Source organism: Cetorhinus maximus, chromosome 3 (genome assembly GCF_964194155.1).
Source record: "Cetorhinus maximus chromosome 3, sCetMax3.hap1.1, whole genome shotgun sequence".
Taxonomy (NCBI): domain Eukaryota; kingdom Metazoa; phylum Chordata; class Chondrichthyes; order Lamniformes; family Cetorhinidae; genus Cetorhinus; species Cetorhinus maximus.
The window spans coordinates 73,280,708-73,306,058 of record NC_135881.1 but is presented as its reverse complement, the minus strand read 5'-3'; the positions used below and the strand labels follow the sequence as shown (position 1 = coordinate 73,306,058).

Below are 25,351 nucleotides of genomic sequence, written 5' to 3'. Positions count from 1 at the left end.
GCAGTCTTCTTGGCTTTTACGGGCCATGTGCTCTTTGCAGCAGTCTTGGGCTGGAAGCACTGAGAGGTGTTCGCGCTTCTGCACTTTGAATATGGCACTCGATGTAATGAAGCAGCGAGGTGATGGCATGAGAATGAGAGCCTGCCCGCCATCGAAATGGAATGTTTCCTGGGAATGCCTGATTAATGAGGCGGGATTGGGACGATGCAGCATGTAAAGCCTTCTTCCCGCCCACTACCGCACTTATGCAAATCCAGGAAGATTCCCCCCAAAGTGTCACCCTGAGTTCATGCTACTTTTTAGCCAATTCTTCAAACCGAAAAGACAACATATTGCTGCTTGAACTCAGACTCTCAAGCAACTTAAAGTCAGAAAACCATTAAGTGTATTTTCTCACAAACAACCCCTACCATCCGGTAAAGTATCCCAACTGCCTTGGCTGCCTGTTGTCTAACAGAAATTAAAACTGAACCGTTTAAAAAGTGGTTAACAATAAAATCCATTGATGTTCCAGACCAACAACAAACCCTAAAAAATAGTTGTATTCTCAAATTGTTACAATATTGAAAAAATATTGCAGTGAGAAGCAGCAATCAGCAGAGTCTTCAGACTTGCTGATCAAGTAAACTTATACAATTGTGAACCATTCAGTTTTTGTCCTCTAGCCTCTTAAAAGTTGTGTCACACAGAGACATCCGAGGACTCCAATGCTTCTCACTGACAGTGAAGACCTATGTTGTTCAATCTTTCCATTTTGTTGCTCAGGAGTCACTGAACTTTGTGCTCTGTTGGATTACTGATAATATAGAGTACAATTGCATACCTTCTCTGAAATAATTATATTGAATAATATCATGCACCCAGGCAAGAGAAAGTCTTCTGATTCTTCAACAGATGAAAAAGACATTGTGCAGTTTCTTTGGGAATTTTTCTCCCAAATATGAATTTACCATCACTGTGTTCATATGGCGCAAAGTGCAGAACATGAGGGCTGAGGCAATCGCCAAAATCAGTGATATCGTCTGCACAGTGTTGCAAGCATAGTATATATATTTATTATATTTAGTATTATATATATAGTATATATATATATAGTATATATATAAATGGTATATTTTCCTGTCAAATTAATAATATTGCACAACGCTGTTAAAGTAAAATTTGTATTCTCTGGTTTGTTTCATGGTTTTGGTGGCATCACCTATAGGGCGTACACAAACTAACGCTGTGTGATATCATTACTGCTCTTAATATTAATGATCCATGGTATATATATATATATATATATCAGACAATATTTGTAACCAGATGTCAATAATGAATGTTATCATTTTGCTGGTACATTTCTGTGATTGCTGAATTGATTAATGAATCATGAAAGGGTAAAAATATCCTGCATAATTGAGAGGGAGGGTTAAGTTGGAGGTGGGGGGGAGTAAGGGACCTGCAAAGAGAAGCAGCAGGGCCCATGATTTCTCTCCCTGGCTCGGATGACTAGAAACGCTGCTGTGGTAAATATAAGGAAGAGACAATGCAGTTAATTTTATGGAAAGTGAGTTTACTCGTCAACGCCAACAGTTGCTCCATGTGGTGTTCAGACAGTCCAGCTCACATAGTGTTTAATAGAGTCCAATTCTGCACAGTGAATAAAGGATGATGTTGGGCTGGTTCAAGCATTTCCGACCTCACCTCTCTTGCAAAGAACACATTTGTCGTTAACTGTCGAGTAGCGTTTCAAGTATTAATATTCAGGCTAATCTCAGGAGTCCACTGCTGCAACTTATTGTTGCACTGAAACATCTAGATTCAGACATGGGGGCATTTTGCTTGAGGTGGCTGTTGTTGGTGTGGCAATGCTTTGTCATCCTGGTATGAGGGCTGGATTTTTACAAAGCAGCGGTTTATGAACACCTGGCAGTCCTGCGGCTAAACTCAACGATCCCTTCCACACGTGAGGGGGCACTGAGGCTTATGCAGAAAAACCTGGACAAATACCAAGAGCAAGTTCATGAAGCAAGCAAACAGGTAAAGCAACTTTCTCAAGTTTGATCTGCCTGTTCAGTAGAAAGTATTTGTTCTGCTCAAAAGCAGATGGGATTAGGAAAGTAAACGCAGAAGTTTGTAGCAAAATGTTCCCACAGGAACAAGAGCATTTTAGGGTGAGATTTTCACTTTGTAAAATAGTTCTTATAAACTTCTGTTGCATATTGGGATTGGGGTTTCCCTCATTGGAGCACAGGGGTATCTGTTCTGCATTGCTACGGGGGCAGGCTCCTGTGGAAATTCACTCTGCGACTAAATAGAAAATTGTGAGCCTGGTCTTGTAGCTAGTTGAGGAATATATTGGCAAGGACACCTGGAGAACTCACCAGGTCTTCTTTATATAGTGTCATGGGGTCTTTTACATCCTCCTGAAGGAGCAGTTTGGATTTGGGGTTAATGTCTTAGACGGACAGGCCAACCCATCTTCAGTACTGCACTAAAGTTTCTTTTGATCCCCATAGAGCCGGGGCGGGGAACCTTTTTCTTATCAAGGGCCATTCACACAGGCAAAATCAGTCACGGACCAAACACACATAAAAACCAACTTTATTTTTTAAGAGAAAATGTAGAAATGTTAAACTCACTCATTACTTCAATACGATGGCTGAGTCTGCTTTTCTAAATGAGCAGCACAGCTTTTGTGTCTCAATCGCAGCACTTCTGAAATTCAGCTCAACGTTTTCCTTGCTTTCCTTTCCCATTATCTCTCTCTGTCTCTCTCTCTCTCTCCTTTCCCGCTTTGTCTGTCTCTCCCTCCCTCTTTCCTTTGCCACTCTGTCTCTCTCTCTCTCTCTCCCCCAATCCTTTCCCACCTTGTCTCACCTTCAAACCAGCCCAGGGCAGTGACACAACAACCCAAGGCTCTGGCCAACTCTCAGTCTGAGGCTGCCTGGAGCCTGGGCCTCTTCCTCAGTCTGCAGGGGCTGAGGCCTTGTCCTGGGATACCAATCAAGCTGGGGGTGCGGGTTTGAGTTGCTAATGGAGCCGAGTGTTCTGCTCCCTTTGTCCCCCACCCCCGGATACTCACACTTCACTACCTGATCAGCAACTTCCATCCCTGCCCAGCGCTCCTGAGCCTGGGTCACGGGCCTCGCTCTCTCCCCATAGCCTAGGCCTCTGGTGACTGCAACCAAGGCTCAGGCATCAGAACATGGCAGCGGCTGGATTTTGAAATCTTACTGCCAGCCGGATTTAAAAAGTAAAACAGGCTGGATCCAACCACTGGGCAAGCCCTGCCATAGAATGACAGAGCAGAGAAAATGCCATTTAGTCCACCATGAGCAGTGAAGGAAAACTTCTTGTGACCAAGGTCTCTATAATTACATCCATTAAAAATCACAGCCCAGAACAGTCTAAGTCTCAGGGGACATCAGCTTTTCTTCAGAGGAACAGTCATATTGAACCTTCTGTCCTTCAGTAGCAAAAGGGGGGAATAAAGCTGGAACAAATTGGCCCATTGAAACATTCTACACTGTCCCACATGGATAGTCCTGGAGATATCTTTCATGCTTCAATGATGTCTGATATTTATACATTTATTTCTTTGACAAGTGTGCAAGGTAACCCGCAAGTCTGTTTCAACAACCTCTGTTGCCATGAACATGCTAACACACCCAGTGATCTGTATGCTTTAGGAGCCTAGGATGAGCATTACGGAGTAAATGGCTCACGCTATCGGCAAGTCTGTGCCCTGGTGAAGTGTGCAGGCTCTAGGTATGACACCTGTGGACAAAATGTTACAACCGCCTCTGACATCATAGATTTTAAGTTGTGGGGGAATTTCAGCACACTCCATATTTATCCAGAAATACTGGCTAGTGAGATGAAAATGTATCATGCGGATACCATAGGGTGGGATAACTATGACTTTTATATGACTAACAAGGGGATGTCAGCAGGTCTTGTGACTGCAGCACTCTATGGAAGATGGTACGAGAAAGATAACTTATCTTAATAATTCATCACTGGAGAAAAAGTACTGAGCAAACTATTGGAATTAAAGAGTGACAAGTCCCCAGGGCCTGATGGCCTACATCCCAGGGTCTTAAAGGAAGTGGCAGCGGAGATAGTGGATGCATTGGCTATAATATTCCAAAATTCCCTGGATTCTGGAAAGGTTCCAGTAGAATGGAAACATGCTAATATAAGGCCCTAATTCAAAAGGGGGGGAGGCAGAAAGTAGGAAACTATAGACCAGTTAGTTTAACGTCTGTCATTGGGAAATTGTTGGAATCCATTATTAAGGAAGTAGTAATGGGGCATTTGGAAAGTCAAAATGCAATCCATCAGAGTCAGCATGGTTTTATGAAGAGTAAATCATGTTTGACTAATTTGCTAGAGTTCTTTGAAGATGTGACAAGCAAAGTGGTAATGGGGATCCTGTAGATGTAGTATATCTGGACTTCCAGAAGGCCTTTGATAAGGTGCCACACAAAAGATTAATACACAAGATAAGATCACACGGAGTTAGGGGTAATATATTAGCTCGGATAGAGGATTGGCTAACCAATAGAAAGCAGAGAGTCGGGATAAATGGGTCTTTTTCTGGATGGCAAGCTGTAACTAGTGGAGTGCCACAGGGTTCGGTCCTTGGGTCCCAACTATTTACAATCTATATTAATGACTTGGATTCAGGGATAGAAGATACTAGAGCTAAATTTGCAGATGACACCAAAATAGGTGGGAAAGTAAGTTGCAATGAAGAAATAAGAAATTTACAAATGGAAATGTACAGGTTAGGTGAATGGGCCAAAATTTGGCAGATGGAGTTTAATGTGGATAAGTGTGAGGTCATCAATTTTGGTTGGAAGAATAAAAATACGACTTATTATTTAAATGAAGAGAAACTTCAGAATGCTTCAGTGCAGAGGGATCTGGGTGTCCTCATGCATGAATCGCTGAAAGCTAGTATGCAGGTACAGGAGGTAATAAGGAAGGCAAATGGAATTTTGGCATTTATTGCTAAAGGAATAGAGTATAAAAATTATTACCCCATCCACGGCAAAGTGCCATGATTTTTTTACTTTGGGTAAGGAAGCAGCTCCTGAATGTATCTCAGACAGTATGGGGATTAATGTTAATCTAATTCACACATTAGCACCAAAGCTAACTGGCCCCCCACAAAAGAGATCAGCTTTATCAAATGCAGATTGTTCCTGATTGGGATATGTCTTAAATAAAACAGTATGTTTGCAAATAATTTGTAGATAGTTTATAATTATAATGCCTTCACGTTTTTCAACGGGATCCAGAGTTTTGACCAGTTCCTTCCATCAGGAAATGGGACATTCAAAATAAGTACACACTGGCAATAATTCTTTTTCTCTAGAAGACTCCACTTGAAGATTTAAGACCGCAGCCCTCTGTCACATGAATCATCTCAGATGGCGCCACTAACACTTGGGATGCCCCCACCTTGAGATAGAAGATAGGGTAGGAAAATCATACCACCAAATGAGAATATTAAAAATCCAATGAAAGTTTTGGGGAACTGGGTGATGGTATGAAACTATGTGAGGGGGATGTGTTTAAACCCCTGTAAAAGGACAGAATGGTGTAGTGGGCAGGTGTATACCCGATGGTATACATGGTTCAGCTATCATAGTAAGTGAAAGGGATTAGTGTTGATATTGTACCCTGATGTCCATCACAAGCCAATGTCTCTAATATTACATCTCGCTGAAATGAGAGTTAATAAATGATTTTGGGAAAGGATCAGCATAACGCTGACAGAACCTGAATTCGAACTGACATATTAATTTAGGACAGAATTCCCAAGATGTCCAGAACATTCTAGTGAAAGTCAGGAAAATGCAGATGAAGCTAGTAAGTTGATAATTTCCCTTGGAGATGATTGTATCCTTTCTGTGGACATGTTCAAGGTAACTGTATTTGATGATAGTGTAGCCACTACCCGAGAAATCAGGCTTCTGCAGGGGGAAATAAATAAAGACCTCAAACAGATACATTCCCTAATCTGATAGGATTACCTGATTAGCAAAACTATCCACAGGGGGGATGAGAGAGCCAGGGAATCTTTGAAATCTATTATATCTGTTGCTTGAAGCTTATGCACTTGTGTGGTAATATCTTAGAATCAGTAGCTCTTTTTGGGATATTTTGGGGAAGGGGTGTCCTCAGAATACACACAAACTAGTTATTAGGATAGACAATTAGGAAATCTATCTGTTAGAATATTGCTAATTCACATAGGCAAGTGGATATCACTGTAGAAGATCAGTTAAACAATTACACCAGTATGTGACTCGGTTTAGCTATGACACACCACCTCTGTCAGTACACTTGGTTGAATTAATGAGATGTGTTAGTCAATCCCAAAACATTATTCCACTTTGATCCGGAACAATCTACAACTAACAGGAGCAGACCAAGGCAGGGTGATTGTATAACTATTTACTAATAATATATTTGAGCATTCTAATGCTAGCTGTTTTTGAAGCATTTATTTGCTGGGAGTGGAGTTAAAAAGCAGTTTTTTCCTTTTTTTAACTCATTAAATCTGTGTTTGTTTTAAATCTGTGCCCATTTTAAATCTGTGACCATTCTAATTTTGTAATTGTGGTTTCAAATAAACTAACTACATTAAGTATAACAACCCATTGAGTAAGTCATGAATTTGTTCTCTTGTTGGTCAAAACAAACTATAAGCCTGCGTAACAGTTAAAAGACAGAAAGCATGTGCTGCCAGGGTGTGTGGTGGAGGCAGATTCAATGATGGCTTTCAATAAAGAATTGGATAATTATCGAAAGTGAGGAAATTTGCAGGGCTGCAGTGAAGAGGCAGGCAAGTGAGAATGGCTGAGTAGTTCTTGCAGGGAGCTAGCAGAGATGCAATAGGCTGAATGGCTTCCTTCAGCCCTGTAACCGTTCTATGATTTTATGATATGAGAGAGAGTGATTTAACAGAGACAGCAAAGAGGTCAAGATGCTTGCAGAGCAGGAGGAGCAGAGCTCTCAGCAGGATGCCTTATCCACCTAGGGTCTTGAGGGATCAATCTCAACCTAAGCCAGGAACAGTATGTGTGTGTTTCTGTTTAATGAAGGAGTGCTCACTCAAATCTGGTACCTCTTCCAGGCAGACTTTCAACCTCCAAGCAGAGTGAGGACAATGCTGCCAGTGGTAGTGAAGGTGACCGTAGCAATGTTGGGATCCCTCCAGACTGGAGCACGTGACATATCTAACTTCTCTAAGTTTGTTGTCCATTGCTGTGTAAGGGAGGTGATTGATGCTGTTTATGCCAGGAGAAGGGGGTACACAGTCTTCTCTCCCACCAGACACAAACAAGCATAGCTGGCAAATGACTTTACCAGGATAGTGGGATTCCCCATGGTCCAGGTGCCATTGACTGCACAAACAATGGCTTTGCTAGCAATGCATCTAAATACAGAGACATACCGTGACTGCAGAGTGTTCCACTCCCTGAATATGCAGTTGGCGTATGGCCATGCTGAGCACTTCATGCAGGTGAATGCCCAGTGTCCTGGCAGCAGTCATGATGCCTTTATTCTGTGCCAGTCCAGTATTCCCTCAGTATTTGAGCCACTACCAAAACAGAAGGGTTACTGGGCAACAAGAACTTCACCAACCACCTGACTTAAGAATCCAGTCCACAGCCCGACATTTTGAGCACCACGCATATAATGAGAGCCATCCTGCCACACAAAATATCATTGAGTATTAGACAGTTCAAGCAATACTTCTGCTGCCTAGAGCACTCTGGAGGTGCCCAACATGAGTCTACATGGGTAGAATTCTTTGCTCATCAGAGAGGCCTGACCCAATGAGTGTAAAATGACACGTGATGACGTTGGACGAGCATCCTGACGTCATCGTGCACCCGCATGATATTTCGGTCAGTAGGCGCATGCAGGAGTCGGATCCACGCCCGCCATTAATTAAGAGGCCAGTTAAGGCCCTCGACAACCCAACTGATGGCGATTTAACATTGCCCATGCGACTTTTCACTCGTGGCAGGGGCAAAATGGGCAGGTGGGCAGCCCACAATTTGCAAAGCTTCATCCATGTGTGAGATAAAAAGGGTCAGCAGCATTGTCAATGTGAGTAGTGAGGCGTTTTGGAGATAACTTGCTCTGGTGGTTTACTGGTACTTGTCAGCTTAAACTCTGATCTGGACTCCATTCTTAGCATTTCCACGTTGTCATTTCAGGACTCATTACTGTCTCTAAGGCCCCCTGAGGATTCGGACTCTGTGGACCGTTCCAGTTATCAGACAGCCTTCCCTTACTCTGGTAATGGGGATTGTGGCCTCCGCTGGTGGCACCTCCCCTGAGGAGGAAGTGAGGGGCAGAAGGGAGAGGAGGCCATATGTCCCATTGCAGCTTCCAGGCGAGGGACCTGTGGGAGGAGAGACGCAGGCACAAGGGGCGCAGGGCCAGCAGGTAGTCCAAGGTGGAAAGGGCTGCAGAAGACACAACTCTCCTGCTGCCAGGGTTTACAGGCGGCAATACAGCTACCTCAATATGTCCGACGTGCAATACCGAAGGAGGCTTAGTCTCTCCAGGGAGACCGTGACCTCCATTTGTCAGATGATCGGACCTGAAATCAGCTCCGACTGTGTGGGTGGACACTCTGTACCAGTGGCTCTGAAGGTCACAGTGCCCTCAACCTCTATGCATCCAGCTCTTTCCAGGGCTCAGTGGGGGATCTGTGTGGAGTCTCCCAATCAGCTGTCCACAGTTGCATCAAGCTGGTGACAGAAGCTCTGTTCAGGCTGGTATTGACTTTCCTTCATTTCCATATGGATGAGGCCAGCCAGACACACCGAGCCAGGGGCTTTGCAGCGATTGCTGGGATCCTCCGTGTCCAGGGTGCTATAGATTGCACACGTGGCCATCAAGGCATCAGCAGGTGAGCCGGGTGCCTTCGTCAACAGGAAGGGATTCCACTCCATGAACGTGCAGATAGTGTGTGATCACAGGATGCTGATTCTGCAAGTCTGTGCAAGGTACCAAAGCAGCTCCCATGACACTTACATCCTTAGATACTCCCAGGTGCCAGGGCTCTTCAGTTCTCCGGCCCAACAAAATGGATGGCTGCTGGGTGACAAGGGCTAACCTTTGAAAAAGTGACTCATGACGCCTCTCCGCCATCCAAGAATAGAGGCGGAGCAGTGGAACAACAGGAGCCACGCCTCCACAAGGGTAGTGGTAGAGAGAATCATAGGTCTTCTCGAGATGCGCTTCCAATGACTGGACCATTCAGGGTGCACTGCAACACCCCCTAGAGCGGGTGTCACTGATAGTGGTTCATGCTGCGCTCTCCACAACCTGGTTCTGGCAAGAGGGGACCCACTGGAAGAAGAGGATCTTCATGCAGCTGCACAGCCCACAGATGAGCCCACTAGTGATTCAGAAGAGGAGCATGGTGAGGAGAATGCTGAGGGTGTGAAGCCAGACCTCAGTAACCTCCAGAGAGGCAGGGACACCAGGGACGCCTTGATCCAGAGCTCCTTCAGCTAGGCTGCCAAATAAAAACTACCACCTCATGCCAGGGCTGCCGCCTCCATCGTGGATCTCAGAAATGACCCTTCCCTTGGCTCCCAAGATACACTCAGTGCCTGTGCAATAAAGTTTCGAGCCACTCACATCCAGCATTACATACTGGCGTACCATGCACCTACAAAATAAATGAAGCATACTCAAGTCAATAACACAAAAGCAAATGCAGTTTAATGTTGGAACTCACATATTATTGAACAGAAAAATGTCCGGTGTTGGAGGTCACACCATTTAAAAAAGAAAAATAAAATGGGGGAAGAAAAGGTCAACCATGACCAGTCCCTCTTGTGCTTAAGCTGCTTTAAACTTACATTTATGGGTGCTACGTCTAGGTGCTCACCCCTCGCTGGCACTGGCATTGGAGACAGACCGCTGACTCTGCAGTCTTGTTGGCCTTGATGACCTTGGCGGTCATCCTCTGGCCAGTGGACTTTGTGCTGGCACCACCTGAGAGGGAGCGGCCAGTGCCACGGCTGGCATCTCCTCAGTTGCCGCAGACTCATCAGGTACCACGGTCACTGGCAGAGGGGCAGAGGAGCTGCTGCCATCATCCAGAGCGCCCTGAGAGGAGCCCACAGAAACAACAACCAGCTTGTGTGCCAACGTGAGGTTGCTGTGGACCTCCCTGCTCACCATTGATGAATGGGCACCTAGCTGGGATACTGGGCGCCCCAACCAACTCACTCACAGACACTAAGCAGCTGAGGTCAGTGCCTGTGTGTGGGCTTGCAGGTCCAAGCACAACCCCAGGGACACCCAATTCTGTTCCTGGAGCAGCCTCTCCATGAGAGTCGCTACTCCATGGAAGATGCATTGTGCTTGGCCATGAGGGTCAACACAGTGCTCATGCTCCGCAGGGACTCCTCCATCACGGAGACCATAGCATGCATGCCCTCTTGGATCTCAGCCAGATCCTCCCGCACATCTCGCTGGACATCCTGCTTCTGCTGCCTAATGGACGACTCCAGAGGCTCATCATCAGCCTTCACCTGAGCATTATCCTGGTTCCAGCAGTCCTCCGACTGCCAGCACCCTGGGCACTCTCTCCCTCCATCTGCACCTCAAATGAGTGTGAAGTGCCTTCACCAATATGCACTGAAATACTAGCCGCTGAACGAATGGCCAGCGAGGTGCTGGTATCTGCGCTGGTGCCTGCTTCAGAGAGTGTGTGTGACACAGGTGCTTGGGGTGCATGATGGTCCTTCGGTATCAGGGGGTAGCTCCTGGAGGTCCTGCGCTTCACTGCTTGTTGTCATTAGTTACAGTCATCACACTGTCACTGTGCATGCCAGGTACCCTGGTGAGACAATGGAGACCTGCATCATGGTGACATTGTCTTTCAATGATCAATGAGGAATCCAGCCTGGAGGCTCTCATCAATGATGAGACTACAGAAGATTGTTTGCAGCATCCGAAACTCTCACCTCAGTGCACTGCACTCTTACCTTCGTCTGACACTTCAACCTCACCGCGGCTGCTTGTTCGAGGTGCGTCGCGCCTCTCGAGCTCCAAGGCCTCCTGCTTGTACCGGGAGAATATGAGGAGGCGTGGGGATCCTCCACATGTCCGCGACCTCTCAATATTGCTATGGGATGTCTTCTCCTCAAAGGACAGAGGAGCATTGATTAGTCCACTCTCTACCCGCAGTGCCATTGCAGCCTGGCCAACCCCAGCTGAGGAGGACCTTGCAGGGCACATCCAAGTCATGGCCCTCAAGCCGCAAGGCACTCAGTCAAAATAGCCAGGGCTGACCCCCTTGGCCAGCTCCAGCGTGATTGACAGTTGGCACTCAGACTCTAACACCCCTGACCTCCACGCAGGGATGGCCAACCCTTAACACTTCAACACACTGATCCATGCCAACATGGTACTCCCCCTTCCTGAGAGCAGAAGGTCAATGAAGCGCTTCCAGCACTGTACCTAGGTGCACCGCACCACGTCATGGCTGCTCACCCGGGCTGCCATCTCCTCCCATGCCCTCTTTGTGAGGTGCGGTGGCCTCCCCCTCCCATCTCTGGGGACAAGGGTGTTCCTTCTGGCAGCCACCTCCTCCAGCAGGGCGGCGAGGCATTCGTCAGAAAAATGGAGGGCCAAGTGCCCACCTGACCTCACCTCCCACCTGGTCTCTGCATCCTTATTTGCAGCCATGTCGCTGCTGCAACTCCGACACTGGCAGCCTCCCTGGGGCTGCCTGCGCCATTTTTGAACCAGCTGCCGGGTCGCCATTGGACCCGGCAGACAACAGGTCCCCACCCCTGCCCGCCCCTCCTCAGACTTTCGGCAGCCGGTGTTCACGCTGCACGGGTCTTAATTGGCCTGACCGTGAAATCACTGCCGGGCACCGATCACAGGCAGCGGTCTGCTTCCCAACTGCTCCCGCTCGGCCCCGCCAAGCCCGCCCGACAAGAGCAAAATTCTCCCCATGATTTATCATGACCTGCTATATTCTGCAGAACCTCGTCATCATGAGGATGCACCACCTGTCATCAAAGATACAGCAAACAGCTGAGGAGGAGGAGGAGGAGGAAGGGAGGAGGCAACCAACAGATCCCCTTTCCTGCCAGGCTGTCCATGATCTCCTCGTCGACTATGGTTCCTGTAGACGCTGCTGATCATCCCCATTTAACAACAATTCCAGACATTACCATCCCTCTGTCACTGACCATCCCAGTGCATTGGAAGGAAAACCTACCAGCAAAATCCATCTGGTTTAAATATTGCAATGAAATGTGAAATATCTTGTCCATGGTGCTGAAATGAAAGCTGCCACAGAACAAATATTCCAAACAAACTTTATGAAACAAAGTGCCCAATGTTAAATGTAAAATCAACTAATCACCCTAGTGCCTGTCTTCCATGTGCTTGGGTCTGTCCTGGTGCTCCTATGCAGTGCTACCTCAGTGGCTGCAGCATGGCTTGTGGAAGGATTTTCACTGGGGATGGCCTTGAAGGATGACCTCAAACATCTCTCTCCCTGCCCTGGCTACAGGTTCTTTATGCTGGGTGAATGAATAATTTTTAAAAAAAAGAATTTCGCTGTGCTTTCTTTTCCAGGCACGCTGCTTTATATCTCTGTCCAGTCTCACAGAGCTTTCTCCCAACCTGTTCCTTTAAATCTCTCTCCGGTATCACGTTGATCTCTTGTAATCTCTTGGAGTGCAGATTGCACTCTTGTGATGAGACCATGAAAGCCCCTTTAAACATTGGTATCCACAGCCATGATGGCAGTAGTCTGAGCTTTCCTGGCAGCAAACTGAGACATTGGTCATCAAGTGCTGCATCATGGTCAGTGCAGCAAGTGTTTTCATGGACATGGCCATTGCATCCATGCTGGAAACTATGGGCTCCAAGCTCTGTGCAAAAGCCCTGTGCCAAGTTGCTGCTGGACTACTCAATGTTCCTTGACAGCAACAGCAGAATTTCTGGCAGGCCTACCAATGCATCAAGCATTTCATTCTGTATGCCCACCATTCTTTTTCCTGTACACTACTGAAGACTTTGTCTGAGGCATCCTGCCACTTTCAGAAACTCTCTCCCTGCCTTGGCTACAGTTTCTTCATGTTGGGTGACTCAATGGGCATAATTTATCCTGTCCACAGGAGCAGGTTGTGAGGTGAAGGGGCCTTAGGATCAAGTGGGAAGCGGGTTGGGGGGTAGGGGGTGGGGGGTGGGGGTGGGTAGCAGTGTGCCCATCCCCTTCCTGACTCCTTTCGATTAATTCAGCAGAGGGGAACGTCAAGACCTTTTCTACCCAGATCCAATTAAGGGCCACTTACGGGCCTCTTCCTGTTGCTGCTAGTATTCTCCCCTCTCTTCCTCCCTAACTCCTGAAAGTCTGACAATAGAACCCCAATACCTGCCCTCCCAAGTCATTGGTACCAACATGTACCATAACTTCAGGCTCACTCCCCTCCTCCTGCAAAACGTTCAATACCCTCTCCATGATGTCCTTTACCCAGGCACCCAGGGAGGCAACATATGATCCAGGAAACTCTCAATCTCCCTGATCCTCTGCAGTGACTCCACCTTCCCTCAAGCTTGGAAATCCTGAGCTCAAGTTGGAAAGGTTGGAGGTACTTAGACAGTCTGACCGACTGCATTCAGCTACTGCTGGAGGCTGGTTTGTGATGCAGAGCAACGGCGACAGTATGGGTTCAATTCCCATACCAGCTGAGGTCACCATGAAGACCCCACCTTCTCAATCTCACCCCTCGCCTGAAGCATGGTGACGCTCAGGTCAAAATCACCAGCAGTCATCTCTCTCTAATGGAGAGCAGCCTGTGGTCCTCTGGGACTTTGGTGCCTTTCACTTCCTACATACATGATCACCTAAGACATATGAAGTGTCCAGAAGTTCCCACATGGTACAGGAATCACAAGCAACAGGCCTCAGAAGCTCATTTAAATTGTAAAAAATCTCTCTGTTCCCTCTAACAACCTAGTTGGTGTCCTGTTTAAACTACTAATTTTAATTAATACCCCTGGACCTGCTCTTTGCTTATACTCTTTTTAATTCACTTATAGCTGCACGAACCAGAACACCTAATTTGAAACGAATACCTTCATTTGGAGAAAAATGTTCATGAAACAAACACTTACCTCCTTCCCTTAATATCTCTCTCTGGTCTCACTGTGCTCTCTCACAGGGCCATTCTATTATAGCACTCTCTGGTCTTGCTGTGCTCTCTCTCTCTCCCTCTCCCAGGCCCGCTCCTTTATATCTCTCACCAACCATTCTATGCTGTCTCCCAAAATAGATTAAAGGGAGGAACTAGAAAGGTTGGCAACACTTAAAATGGATATATCACCCAACTGTGACCCAGTTAAGATCCATCAGTGGGCTATTAATGCCCAAGCAAGGGCTTCATAGCCCTATGGGCTACTGGCCAGTTAAAGGGGGAGGGGGGAAAATTGTCTCTTGCAGTCTCCCCGGCAATCAGAATCCCTACCCATGTTTTAACTTCCCATGTCCAGCACCTCCCCGCCAGGTCCAACATTCCTCCCAGCCCAACTCGCAGCAGCCCGTCAGTCTAGCCTGAGCAAGATCCTGGATGTACCTGAAGTCTAGTCCATCACTGAATGCTACCTCCTTGGCCTACATGCAATACTACCAGTGGCCACCGCTCCTGCTGGCATTGCCGTTATGCAGCACTGCTGGCCTCCGATTGGCGGACCGAAGACCCGTCTCGCTAATTAAAGGGTGGTTATCTAAAAAATTAAAGTGGGGTCTGGCAGCTAGGTAGAGGTGGGCTCACCCCGGACATTGACACTGGAGTGTGGGGAGCCTGCCCTCAGCGTATAATCCGGCCACTGAGGTTTAAAGGAACAATGACATTTTCATTAACAAAACCTAATGAAAAACACGCTAAGTAGTTCTTGAGTATTGAGAAAGAAGGTTTCTCATGGGGAAAAATAAATTGACCATTGGCAAAACCTGTCAGACCAACAACATTGCTATTTAAATTTGGGATAATTTTAAAATGATAAAATGTCAGGCACAGTATAATAGCTGAAAGCAAAATACTGCGGATTCTGGAAATCTGAAACAAAACCAGAAAACGCTGGAAAAACTCAGCATGTCTGACAGCATCTGTGGAGAGGAAAAAACAGAGTTAACGTTTTGAGTCCTTATAACTGACTGCTCTGACGAAGAGTCATAACTCAAAACGTTAACTCTGTTTTATTTTCTCTCCACAGATGCTGAGTTTTTCCACCATTTTCTGTTTTTGTTACAGTATAATAGCTTATTTTTGAGAAATAAAAAGTCATTCAAAATAAAGAACAAATAAAGTGTGTTAATAACTGGAACCATGTGGGAATGTTTGATTTCTATTTTAAATAAATGAGAACATTGTATTTGACTGTAAGGTTCCTCCAGGGCTCGTGATTGAGATAGAATGGTAACTAATGGGATGCCCCATTTGGAATAAAAGATTGAGACAGGAAAATCAACAACTAAATGGAAATTGGAAAATTGGAATAACTCACTTTGGATGCATTTCAATTGAATATATCAATCTAGTATCCAACTACATTCTACTTAAAGTCAGGAAAGTGTAGATGAGACTAGTAAATTGGTAACTATCTCTTGGAGCTGTTTGTGTCTTTGCCATGAATTTTTTAAGACAACTACATTTGATAGCTTGTCAACTACCCAAGACAATGGGTACACGCAGTGGGAGACATATAGCCCATCAATGTTTTGATAAGATCACCTGAAAATTCAAGAATGAATTGTATCAGATGACGAGTGTGTGGCATCATAGTGGGATACTGGTGTATGTTGTGATGAAATCTGCTGTTTGCAAGATCAAGGGGGAGACATGTGCGAGCTGTTGTCTGCACTAATTTTGGTTTCAAAGTCTGCATTTTTGAGATTGTGCCCAACTGAAGGAGAAACCAATACTTAAGGTTTCTGGGAAAGGAAGGTTGTAATTTGGATTCTTGGCTGTGACATCAGGCTTCTGGCTGATCAGACTGTGACCTCAGGTTGCTAAGTAAATGAAAGCAGATTGGGAAAAAGAACCACAAAGTTCTCAGAGATCAGATTTCAGCAGGAGTTCAAAGCAGACAGGCTGTGTGGAGCGGTGTGTGGGACAGCTGAAAGGACAGTAGCCTGAAGATTGTCATGAACTGAGCTAAGGAGTTTCTGCAGAAGTGTGCCTTTTTGCTGTTGACCATATCCATGGAACTCAGGTGAGAGAGAGTGAAAAAAAGAGAGAGAGGCAGAAAGAGAGAGAAAGAAAGCAAGAGGGTGAGAGAGAAAAAGAGAGCGATTGATTTGCTTACAAATGATCCTTTTACTCAGTTAACTGGCTTGTTTTCTTATTGCCTACACATAATTTTAGGTGTGCAATTGCTTGAGGATGGTTTAGAGTACTGAGACAGTAGGGTTTTTTTAAAGAGGTATTAATAGTTGATGGTTGACCTCGTTCTTGGGACTGCTGAAGTAATCTCTCACTGTTTTTGATGAGCTGCAAACCAAAGCAACAGACTAGAAAACCACAGGGCACAAAAAAATATGAAAACAGGATGCCCTTGTTCAAGCTGCTGCTGCTGTTGCTGCTTGTAGCTACTCCTGCCAAGAGATCTCCTGTCATGATATGTCATGCTCATCTGTCTTGCACAATCCTCACACATCCACTGTAGCTCGTCTGCAACCACTCTGACATCCATCATCCAAATACACCTAGGTCGAACCCCCCTTTCTGCTGCCCTCCACTTTGCCCTCTAGAAGAGATCCCTGTAGCTTTTCAGCTCTGTCTAAATGGCGGAAGTACCGTCATGTTCTTTTCTGGATGTCACTGTTTAGTGTTCTGTTCACTCTTGTAATTACAAATACCTCTGCACTGGTCTTATAGTATGTATAAGGAATTTTTAGCATATGTCTTGGCATCCACATTTCAAAGGCCTCTATTTTCTTCCACAGATCTTTACTTATTATCCAGGTTTCTGAAACATACAGGAAAGTGGATAGAATGTAGCATCTTATGAGTGTTTTCCTTGTTACAAGCTTGAGTGCTTATGTTGTTAACACATCCTTCATTGTCACAAAATTACTTTTGGCTATTTCTATCCTTCTGATTTTAGCATCACATCTACCGCCTTTTGTTATCATTTGTTCTAAATAGACAAACTTATCTACTTGTTCCATGTGACACCATCCACTTCAATTTCCACTCTAGTTTCTTCAGATGTATTTCTTCTACCACTGTTTTTGTCGTTTTGGTGTTCATGCTCAATCTATATTCTAAATTTCTAGATTTTACTTGATACACAATATTTAGTAGGGCCTCTTCTGCTTCTGCAAGTAGCCATTTGTCATCAGCATACTGCAAGTTTGTTATGGTCTTTCCTCCAATTCTTACCCCTGGAAGACCATAAGACCATAAGACGTAGGAGCAGAAGTAGGCCATTCGGCCAATCGAGTCCGCTCTGCCATTCAATGAGATCAAGGCTGATCTGATAATTCTCAACTCCACTTTCCTGCTTTTTCCCCCATAACCCTTGATTCCCTTACTGATTAAAAACCTGCCTATCTCAGCCTTCAATATACTTAACAACCCAGCCCCTCAGCCCTCTGTGGTAAAGAATTCCACAGATTGACCCTCTGAGAGAAGAAATTCCTCCTCATCTCTGTCTTAAATGGGCAACCCCTTACTCTGAGATTATGCCCTCTGGTCCTGGACTCTCTCACAAGGGGAAACAAGCTCAGCATCTACCCTGTCAAGCCCCTAAGAATCTTATGTGTTTCAATAAGGTCGCCTCTCATTCTTCTAAACTCCAATTAGTACAGGCCCAACTTACTCAACCTCTCCTCATAAGAAAATCCCTCCATACCAGGGATCAACCTAGTGAACCTTCTCTGGACTGCCTCCAATGCCAGTAAATCCTTCCTTAGGTAAGGGGACCAAAATTGGTCACAGTATTTTAGGTGTGGTCTAACTAGTGCCTTGTATAGTTTTAGCAAGGCTTCCCTATTTTTATACTTAATTCCCTTTGAAACAAAAGCCAACATTCCATTTGCCTTCCCTATTACCTGTTGAACTTGTATGTTAGCTTTTTGTGATTCATGCACGAGGACCCCCCAAATCCCTCTGTGCTGCAGCTTTCTGCAGTCTTTCTCCATTTAAATAATATTCAGCCTCTCTCTTCCTGCCAAAGTGCATAACCTCACATTTTCCCACATTAAATTCTATCTGCCAAGTTTTTGCCCACTCACTTAACTTGTCTATATCCCTCTGCAGACTCTTTGTGTCATCCTCTCCACTTGCCTTCCCACCTATTTTTGTGTCACCTGCAAATTTGTCAATAGTACATTCATTTCCCTCATTCAAGTCATTAATATATATTGTGAATAATTGTGACCTCAGCACTGATCCCTGTGGCACTCCACTGGTTACAGGTTGCCATCCTGAAAATGCCCCCCTTATCCCAACTCTCTGCCTTCTATTAGTTAACCAATCCTCTATCCATGCTAATATACTACCCCCAACAACATGGGCTGTTATCTTATTAAGTAGCCTTATGTGCGGTACTTTATCAAACGCCTTTTGGAAATCCAAATAGATTACATTCTACTTGTCCCTCTTTACCTGTTCTGCTTGTTACCTCCTCAAAGAATTCTAATAAATTTGTCAGGCATGATTTCCCCTTCATGAAGCCATGCTGACTCTTCTTGATTATATTATGCATTTCTAAATGCTCTGCTATTATATCCTTTATAATAGACTCTAACATTTTCCCAATGACAGGTGTTAAGCTAACTGGTCTATAGTTACCTGTTTTTTGTCTCTCTCCCTTTTTGAATAAGGGTGTTACATTGGCCGTTCTCCAATCCTCTGGGACTTTCCAGAATCTAAGGATTCTTGGAAGATTACTACCAGTGCATCCATTATCTGTGTAGCTACTTCCTTTAATATCCTAGGATGCAACCTATCAGTTCCAAGGGACTTATTGGCCTTTAGCCCCATTAGTTTTCCTAGTACTTTTTCTCCAGTGATTGTTATTGTATTTATTGCACCCCACCACCTTTTTCCTCTTGATAATTTAGTATTTTTGGTATGCTATTATTGTCTTCTACCATGAAGACTGATGCAAATTATTTATTCAACTCCTCTGCCACATCCTGGTTCCCCATTATTATTTCCCCAGCCTCATTTTCTAAGGGGCCTATGTTCACTTTGGACTCTCTCTTCCTTATATATTTAAAGAAGCTCTTACTGTCTGTTTTTGTATTACTTGCTAGTTTGCCCTCAAAATTTATTTTCTCCCTCTATTATTTTTTGCTCATCTATTCTTGGTTTTTAAAACTTTCCCAATCCTCTGGCTTATCACTAATCTTTCCACATTGTATGTGTTTTCCTTCAATTTGATACTATCCTTAACTTCCTTGGTTAACAATGGTTGGTTTATCCCCTTCCTAGAAACCTTCTTCTCATTTTCTTGTGAGTCATGAACTATTTTCTTAAGCGTCTTTCATTATTCATCGACCATCCTTTTTGCTAAACTGCTTCCCCAGTTCACTCCAGCCAACTCTGCCTTACTTTCTTTGTAATTACCCTTATTTAAGCTTAGCACAGTTGTCTCTGACCCAAGTTTCTCACTCTCAAACTGAATGCTAAATTCTACCATGTGATGGTCACTGTTTCCTTGGGGATCTTGCACTCTGAGATTATTTATTAAACCTACCTCATTACACATTACCAGATCCAAAATAACCTGATCTCTGGTTGAATCCACAACATATTGTTCTAAGAAACTCTGCTTAATACGCTCTATGAATTCTTGCTTGTGGCTACCTCTGCCAATTTGATTTTCCCAATCTACATGAAGATTAAAGTCACCCATGATTAAGATACTGCCTTTTTACATGCCCTCATTATCTCCTGATTTATTCTCTGTCCTATGGTATAGCTACTGTTAGGGGGCCTATAGACTACTCCCACCAGTGTCTTCTTCCCCTTGTTATTTCTTATCTCCACCCATATGGATTCTGCATCTTCCGATCCAAGATTATTCCATCTCATACTAACATACTAAGCTACCCCACCACCTTTTCCTTCCTGCCTGCCCTTTCGAAAAGTCACATACCCCTGAATATTTAGTTCTCAGCTTTGACCTCCTTGTAACCACGTCTCCCTAATGGCTATCAGATAATACCCATTAACCTCCATTTGTGCCGTTAATTCATTTATTTTGTTCCGAATACTACGTGCATTTAAGTAAAGAGCCATTAATTTTGCCTTTTTACCATTTTTTCCCCCTTTGACTCTATTTGCTGCTGTTTTTTTAATGTTTGTACACTCTGTCACTTCCAGTCACACTCTGGGAATCATTACCTAATTAGCTGCCTGCAATGCTGCCATATCCTTTTGCTTTGAAAGCCTACTTATCTCCTCTCCAGAACCCTCCCCCAACTATTCGGTTTAAAATTCTCTCTACAGCCATAGTTATTCAGTTCGCCAGGACACTGGTCCCAGCACAGTTCTAGTGAAGCCAGTCCCACTGGAACAGCTCCCTTCTACCCCAGTACTGAGGCCAGTGCCCCATGAACTAAAACCCATTCCTCCCACACCGATCTCTAAGCCATGCATTTAACTCCTTGACTTTATTTACCTGATGCCAGTTTGCCCGTGGCTCAGGTAGCAATCCCAAGATTATTACCTTGGAAGTTCTGCTTTTTAATTTAGCTCCCGACTGTTCAAATTCTTTCAGCAGAACCTCCTTTCTAGTCCTATCAACGTCGTCGGTACCAACATGGACGACGACAACTGGATCCCTCCCCTCTCACTCCAAGTTCCTTTCCAGCCCTGAAGAAATGTCCTTAACTCTGGCACTGGGCAGGCAACACAGCCTTCGGGACTCACGCTCACGGCTGCAGAGAACAGTATCTCTCCCCCTGATTATACTGCCCCCTACCACTACTAGATACCTATTTCCTCCCGCCACTCGAATGGCTCCCTGTACCACGGTGCCGTGGTCAGTTCACTCATCCTCCCTGCAGTCCCCGCTCTCATCCACACAGCTTGCAAGAACCTTGTAACTGTTGGACAGTTGCAGAGGCCGAGACTCCTCGAATGCTAACCCCTGGGTCCCTGCAGTCACACCCTCCTGTCCCTGATCACAGACCAAATTTGAATTACCTAATCTGTGGGGTGTGACTGCCTCCTGGAGCAAAGTGTCCAGGTAACTTCCCCCTCCCTGATGTGGCGCAATGTCTGCAGCTCAGACTCCAGTTCCTCAACTCGGAACTGAAGTTCCTTGAGTTGCAAACACTTACTACAGATGTGTTCTCTCTGGATCACCTTGGTGTCCAGCAGCTCCCACATGCTGTAGCATCTAAGTAGAAGTACATTTAATCCTCTGAATATTTGTTCTGTGTACAAATTGAATAATTTTGGCCACAGTACACAGCTTTGTCATACCCCTCTCTTAATTTGAAACATGTCTGATTGTCCATCTTCTAGCCTGACGCTCGCTCTTTGGGCCAGATATAGGCTCTGGATAAATCTCACATCTTTACTGTCAATGTCATATTTCAGCAATTGTTCAAGATGCGGAGATAAAAATTAACGGAAATTCCATAAGCCTGAGTAAGTAAAAGCAAATGCTGTCTGAAGTCTAACACTTGCCTCGCTATCAAAACAAGGGCAGGGGGTGAAGGAGAAATGAACGAGATGGGAGAATGATGCTATTCCATCCTGTATCCTTCTGGGCAATGATGTATTTAGAACTGTAATCTGAGAGGTCAGTTAGCTCTGATGCAGAAATGATGCCAATGGTGAGTTCAGTCCCCGTACTGTCTGTAGTAATTCATGGAGACCTGCCTCCTCACCTTGCCTCGCATTGCAAAGTAATGCCCCTCAAGCTATATATAACCTTTTCTCTCTCTACTGGAGTCAGATGCCTATGGTCTTTTGTGGGCAATGGTTAATTGCAACACAAAGTCAATTGCTACCTTGAAACTGTAATGTGTTGATCTCTGCTGTGTGACGAATAAAAGAGAATTACTACAACATTTTGCTGTCAGGACTGATTCCCTTACACAAAATTAATGTTACAAATATTGATGACTCAATTGGGACCTAATAAGTAGTGATCACTTTTTGCATCATACATCAGGGGCCTAGGATTCGTGAGTTTGATCAACATGCAGATTTAGGAGAGGAACATAGGTGTTAGAGATCTAATCGCCCACCAGTAACAGGGAATGTGTTGAGACGATGTTGAAGGGCATCAAAGAAATTTTAGAGAATAATTTGAGTAGAGAGTTGTCTGTTTATGTTTAAGCATTATATCTTACAGGCCCCGCTGTGGCAGGTCTCCCCCTGGTGGATTTGGTGAGCCATTTAACTCTCCATTCAATTTGACAGGACCGTAATATCCCACTGGGTGGGAGGGGCAATAAAATCCTGGTCAAAAACAAATGTACAGATTTCATTGAAACTTGGAACTATACGTCCTGTCTTAAGTTGCATGCTTAAAGTCATTACGCCTAAATTTTGCGCAGTTAATGGAAACAGTATTCACGCTTAGCGTGGGAGTTTTGTTTTATTGTTGATTCACGCCATTTCTTAACCCTCCCACTCCACAACCCTCCCTCTTGCCGACCATCCCGGTCGTGATCAACCCACCTACTCACCAACTCCCTCTCACTGCCCCTCCCGGTCTCTGCTGATCCTCCCACTCTTGACAACACCCTCCCTCCGATCCATATAGTCACTGCCAACCTTCCTGCTCCTCAACCCTCCTTCTCGCTGAACCCTCAGGTCACTGTTGACCCATTCGCTCCCCAACCTTTTCTCTTGCCACCTCTCCAGCTTGCAAGTTGTTGGATGTGGATTGGCCAGAAGCCGCCTCGGTCAGATGGGAGCTCTTCATAAGAAGATTTCTTTTTTCAGCTTTGCAGTTGCCGAGCATCAACCAGGCACAGAAAAGCCTCAAGGAAGAGCTGTGTAATTGTAATAACATTGAGTCAACAGATCATGGTGGACATATCCGCTCTTCTAAGCGTCCCCTTCACTTGTTGAATGCATTCATTTCAATTTAAGATTGTGCAATCAGAATTGAGGAAGTTTTGGATTACATCTTAAATTAAAGTAGTCGTGGATTTTCCAGAGCTCACAATTTTGAGAAATTCCACCCTCTTACCCCTTTGGTGTAAACATTGAAGGTTTTATTTAGTGTGAAAACTCACTCTTTCTTTACTATAGTCAGTGTTCTTATAGACATTTAGAAAGATGCCTGAAGAAAGAACTAAAACAGATGCTATAATTATTTTATGTAAACATGTGCTATTTTCTTTGGTTTTATGTGCTCTGTGTTATGTTTAGTTAATAAAATGTTGGTCTCAATTAATTTGGAATTGCCTCCCTCATGCATGTTTCTCTTATTTCCTTTATCTCTATAACGCATCTTGAGCAAGAGCGTCGTGTTTTCAACATTAACCTCCCCTCTGTCAGCCAATAAGATTGCAACCTCTTTGATTGAATTACATTGATAGGTGTAAGTAAATATTGTTGCTCACTTAATTCATGTGTGGTCAATTGTTGTGTTGGTGGGACTTGGTTAGCAGGGCGATGGCTTGCATCAGAAGTGAAAATTATGCATGGTTGAAGGGAAGTTAGTGACATCTCATTCAACGCAGTGTCAAGGATGTAGTGGCATGTCTGCACTCACTCATGCTTGGATGTTATTATGTTATTCATGTTTTATTCTTTCATGAGATGTGGGAGCTACTGGAAAGGCCAGCATTTGTTGCCCATCCCAAATGGCTCCCAGTAAGGTGGTGCAGCACTACCCTTTTGACCACTGCAGCCCACCTGGTGTGTGTGCACCCATATTGTTGCTGGAAAGGTCTTCCAGGACCTTGACACTGTGACAGTGAAGGATCGCGGACCTCATTCCAAGGCAGGGTGGTGTGTGGCATGGTCCTTACAGATGGTTGTGGTGTTCCCATAAGCCTGATGCCCTTGTCCTTCCAGGTGTTAAAGGTCACAAGGTTATGGGATGCACTTAAAGGAGGCTTAGCAAGCTGCGTGGAGATATAGAACCCAAAGGTGTGGTATGCCTAGACCAATATGGCTTTCAGGGCATTATTCTTGCTGGAACCTATTGAGAATGAGAGAATTACAGGCCTCCCTCGTACATCTCTCCACAGCCCTGGCACCTGATACTGAAGCTCCAGCATGCTTGCCTTCCTGCATATTTGTATCCTGACCATCATCCTTGTCCAATGAGGATTGTGACTCTTCCATCTCAGCATCTGGCAAGTCCTCACTCCTCTGCTACACGATGTTGTGTAGTGTACAGCAGACAACACGCTCTGAGGCATATACAGTAGTATTCCTCTGGAGCAGTGCAGACGTCAGAACCTCATTTTTAACAAGTTGATGTTTTGCTTGATTTTAGTCCTTGTGGAGCCATGGGAAGCATTGTACCTCTCTTCGGCTGGGATTGCTGGGTTCCAGACTGGTATCATTAGTCATTTTATCAGTCACCCAAGATCCATCCCTGCTGTCACATGGGGGCCTCAAATAACTGGCATCTGTGAGTGACAGGGAATGTAGGAACCATGAGAGCTCCCAAAGCCCACAGATCTGTAGCCTGATGCACAGGATCCATCCTAAATTACAGATACTCATCGGCCTATTTAAAATGGGCATTGGTGACCTCTCTGAGGCATCAAAGTGTGGTTTCTGGTGATATGACACAAAGTCCCCCTGTAGAGACCTGGAAGGACCCGTTTAGATAAAAAATCAGTACCACTTGCCTTGGGTTGTCTCCCAGTCCACAGGGTGGCATGTCATCCTGAAGCAGAACAGGCAAGTCAGCGACTGCCTCCCTAGGCACCCTCAACCATCTCTGACATTGCTTCTACGTCATCTTCAGGTTGTTCATGTGCGTTCTGTACACGCTCTGACGTGGCCTTGCTCATCATCTCACAGGCCTCTTATTGGCTGCATCCTGAACAGCCTCAGCATTTGGAACTGTGTCTTTGTTGGTCTCCTGGTCATTGCTGTGCAGGACCCAAGGACATCGTCTCCCAGTTTCTTCTCTTCTCCACCCAAAGTTCCAGGAGTACTGGGTGAACAAGACATATATGTCCTCCAGAAAGTGACCCATGGAAAGAAGCCCCAAAGCTATGTCCATCACTGTTTACTTGGTCCTTGTTCCAGACTTTGTACATATGCATCAATGGGAATTGCTTTGCTGTCCTTCAGTCACACCCACCACACCCTGTTGGGGTGCTGCAATGTCCTTGACA

At 45.0% G+C, this 25,351-nt stretch overlaps 1 protein-coding gene and 1 pseudogene across 1 annotated transcript in view; both read left to right on the top strand.

Moving 5' to 3' along the window:
* Positions 1 to 1,679: 1,679 nt before the first annotated feature.
* The window catches only part of LOC144678724 (biotinidase-like), a 91,920-nt gene continuing 68,248 nt past the window's right edge, over positions 1,680 to 25,351 (top strand). Inside the window, exon 1 of the mRNA XM_078538564.1 lies at positions 1,680 to 2,025. Within this exon, the coding sequence (XP_078394690.1) occupies positions 1,972 to 2,025 (54 nt within the window). The 5' untranslated portion in view covers positions 1,680 to 1,971. The remainder of the gene's footprint in view (positions 2,026 to 25,351) is intronic.
* Positions 3,320 to 3,997, top strand: LOC144672224 (biotinidase pseudogene; annotated as a pseudogene).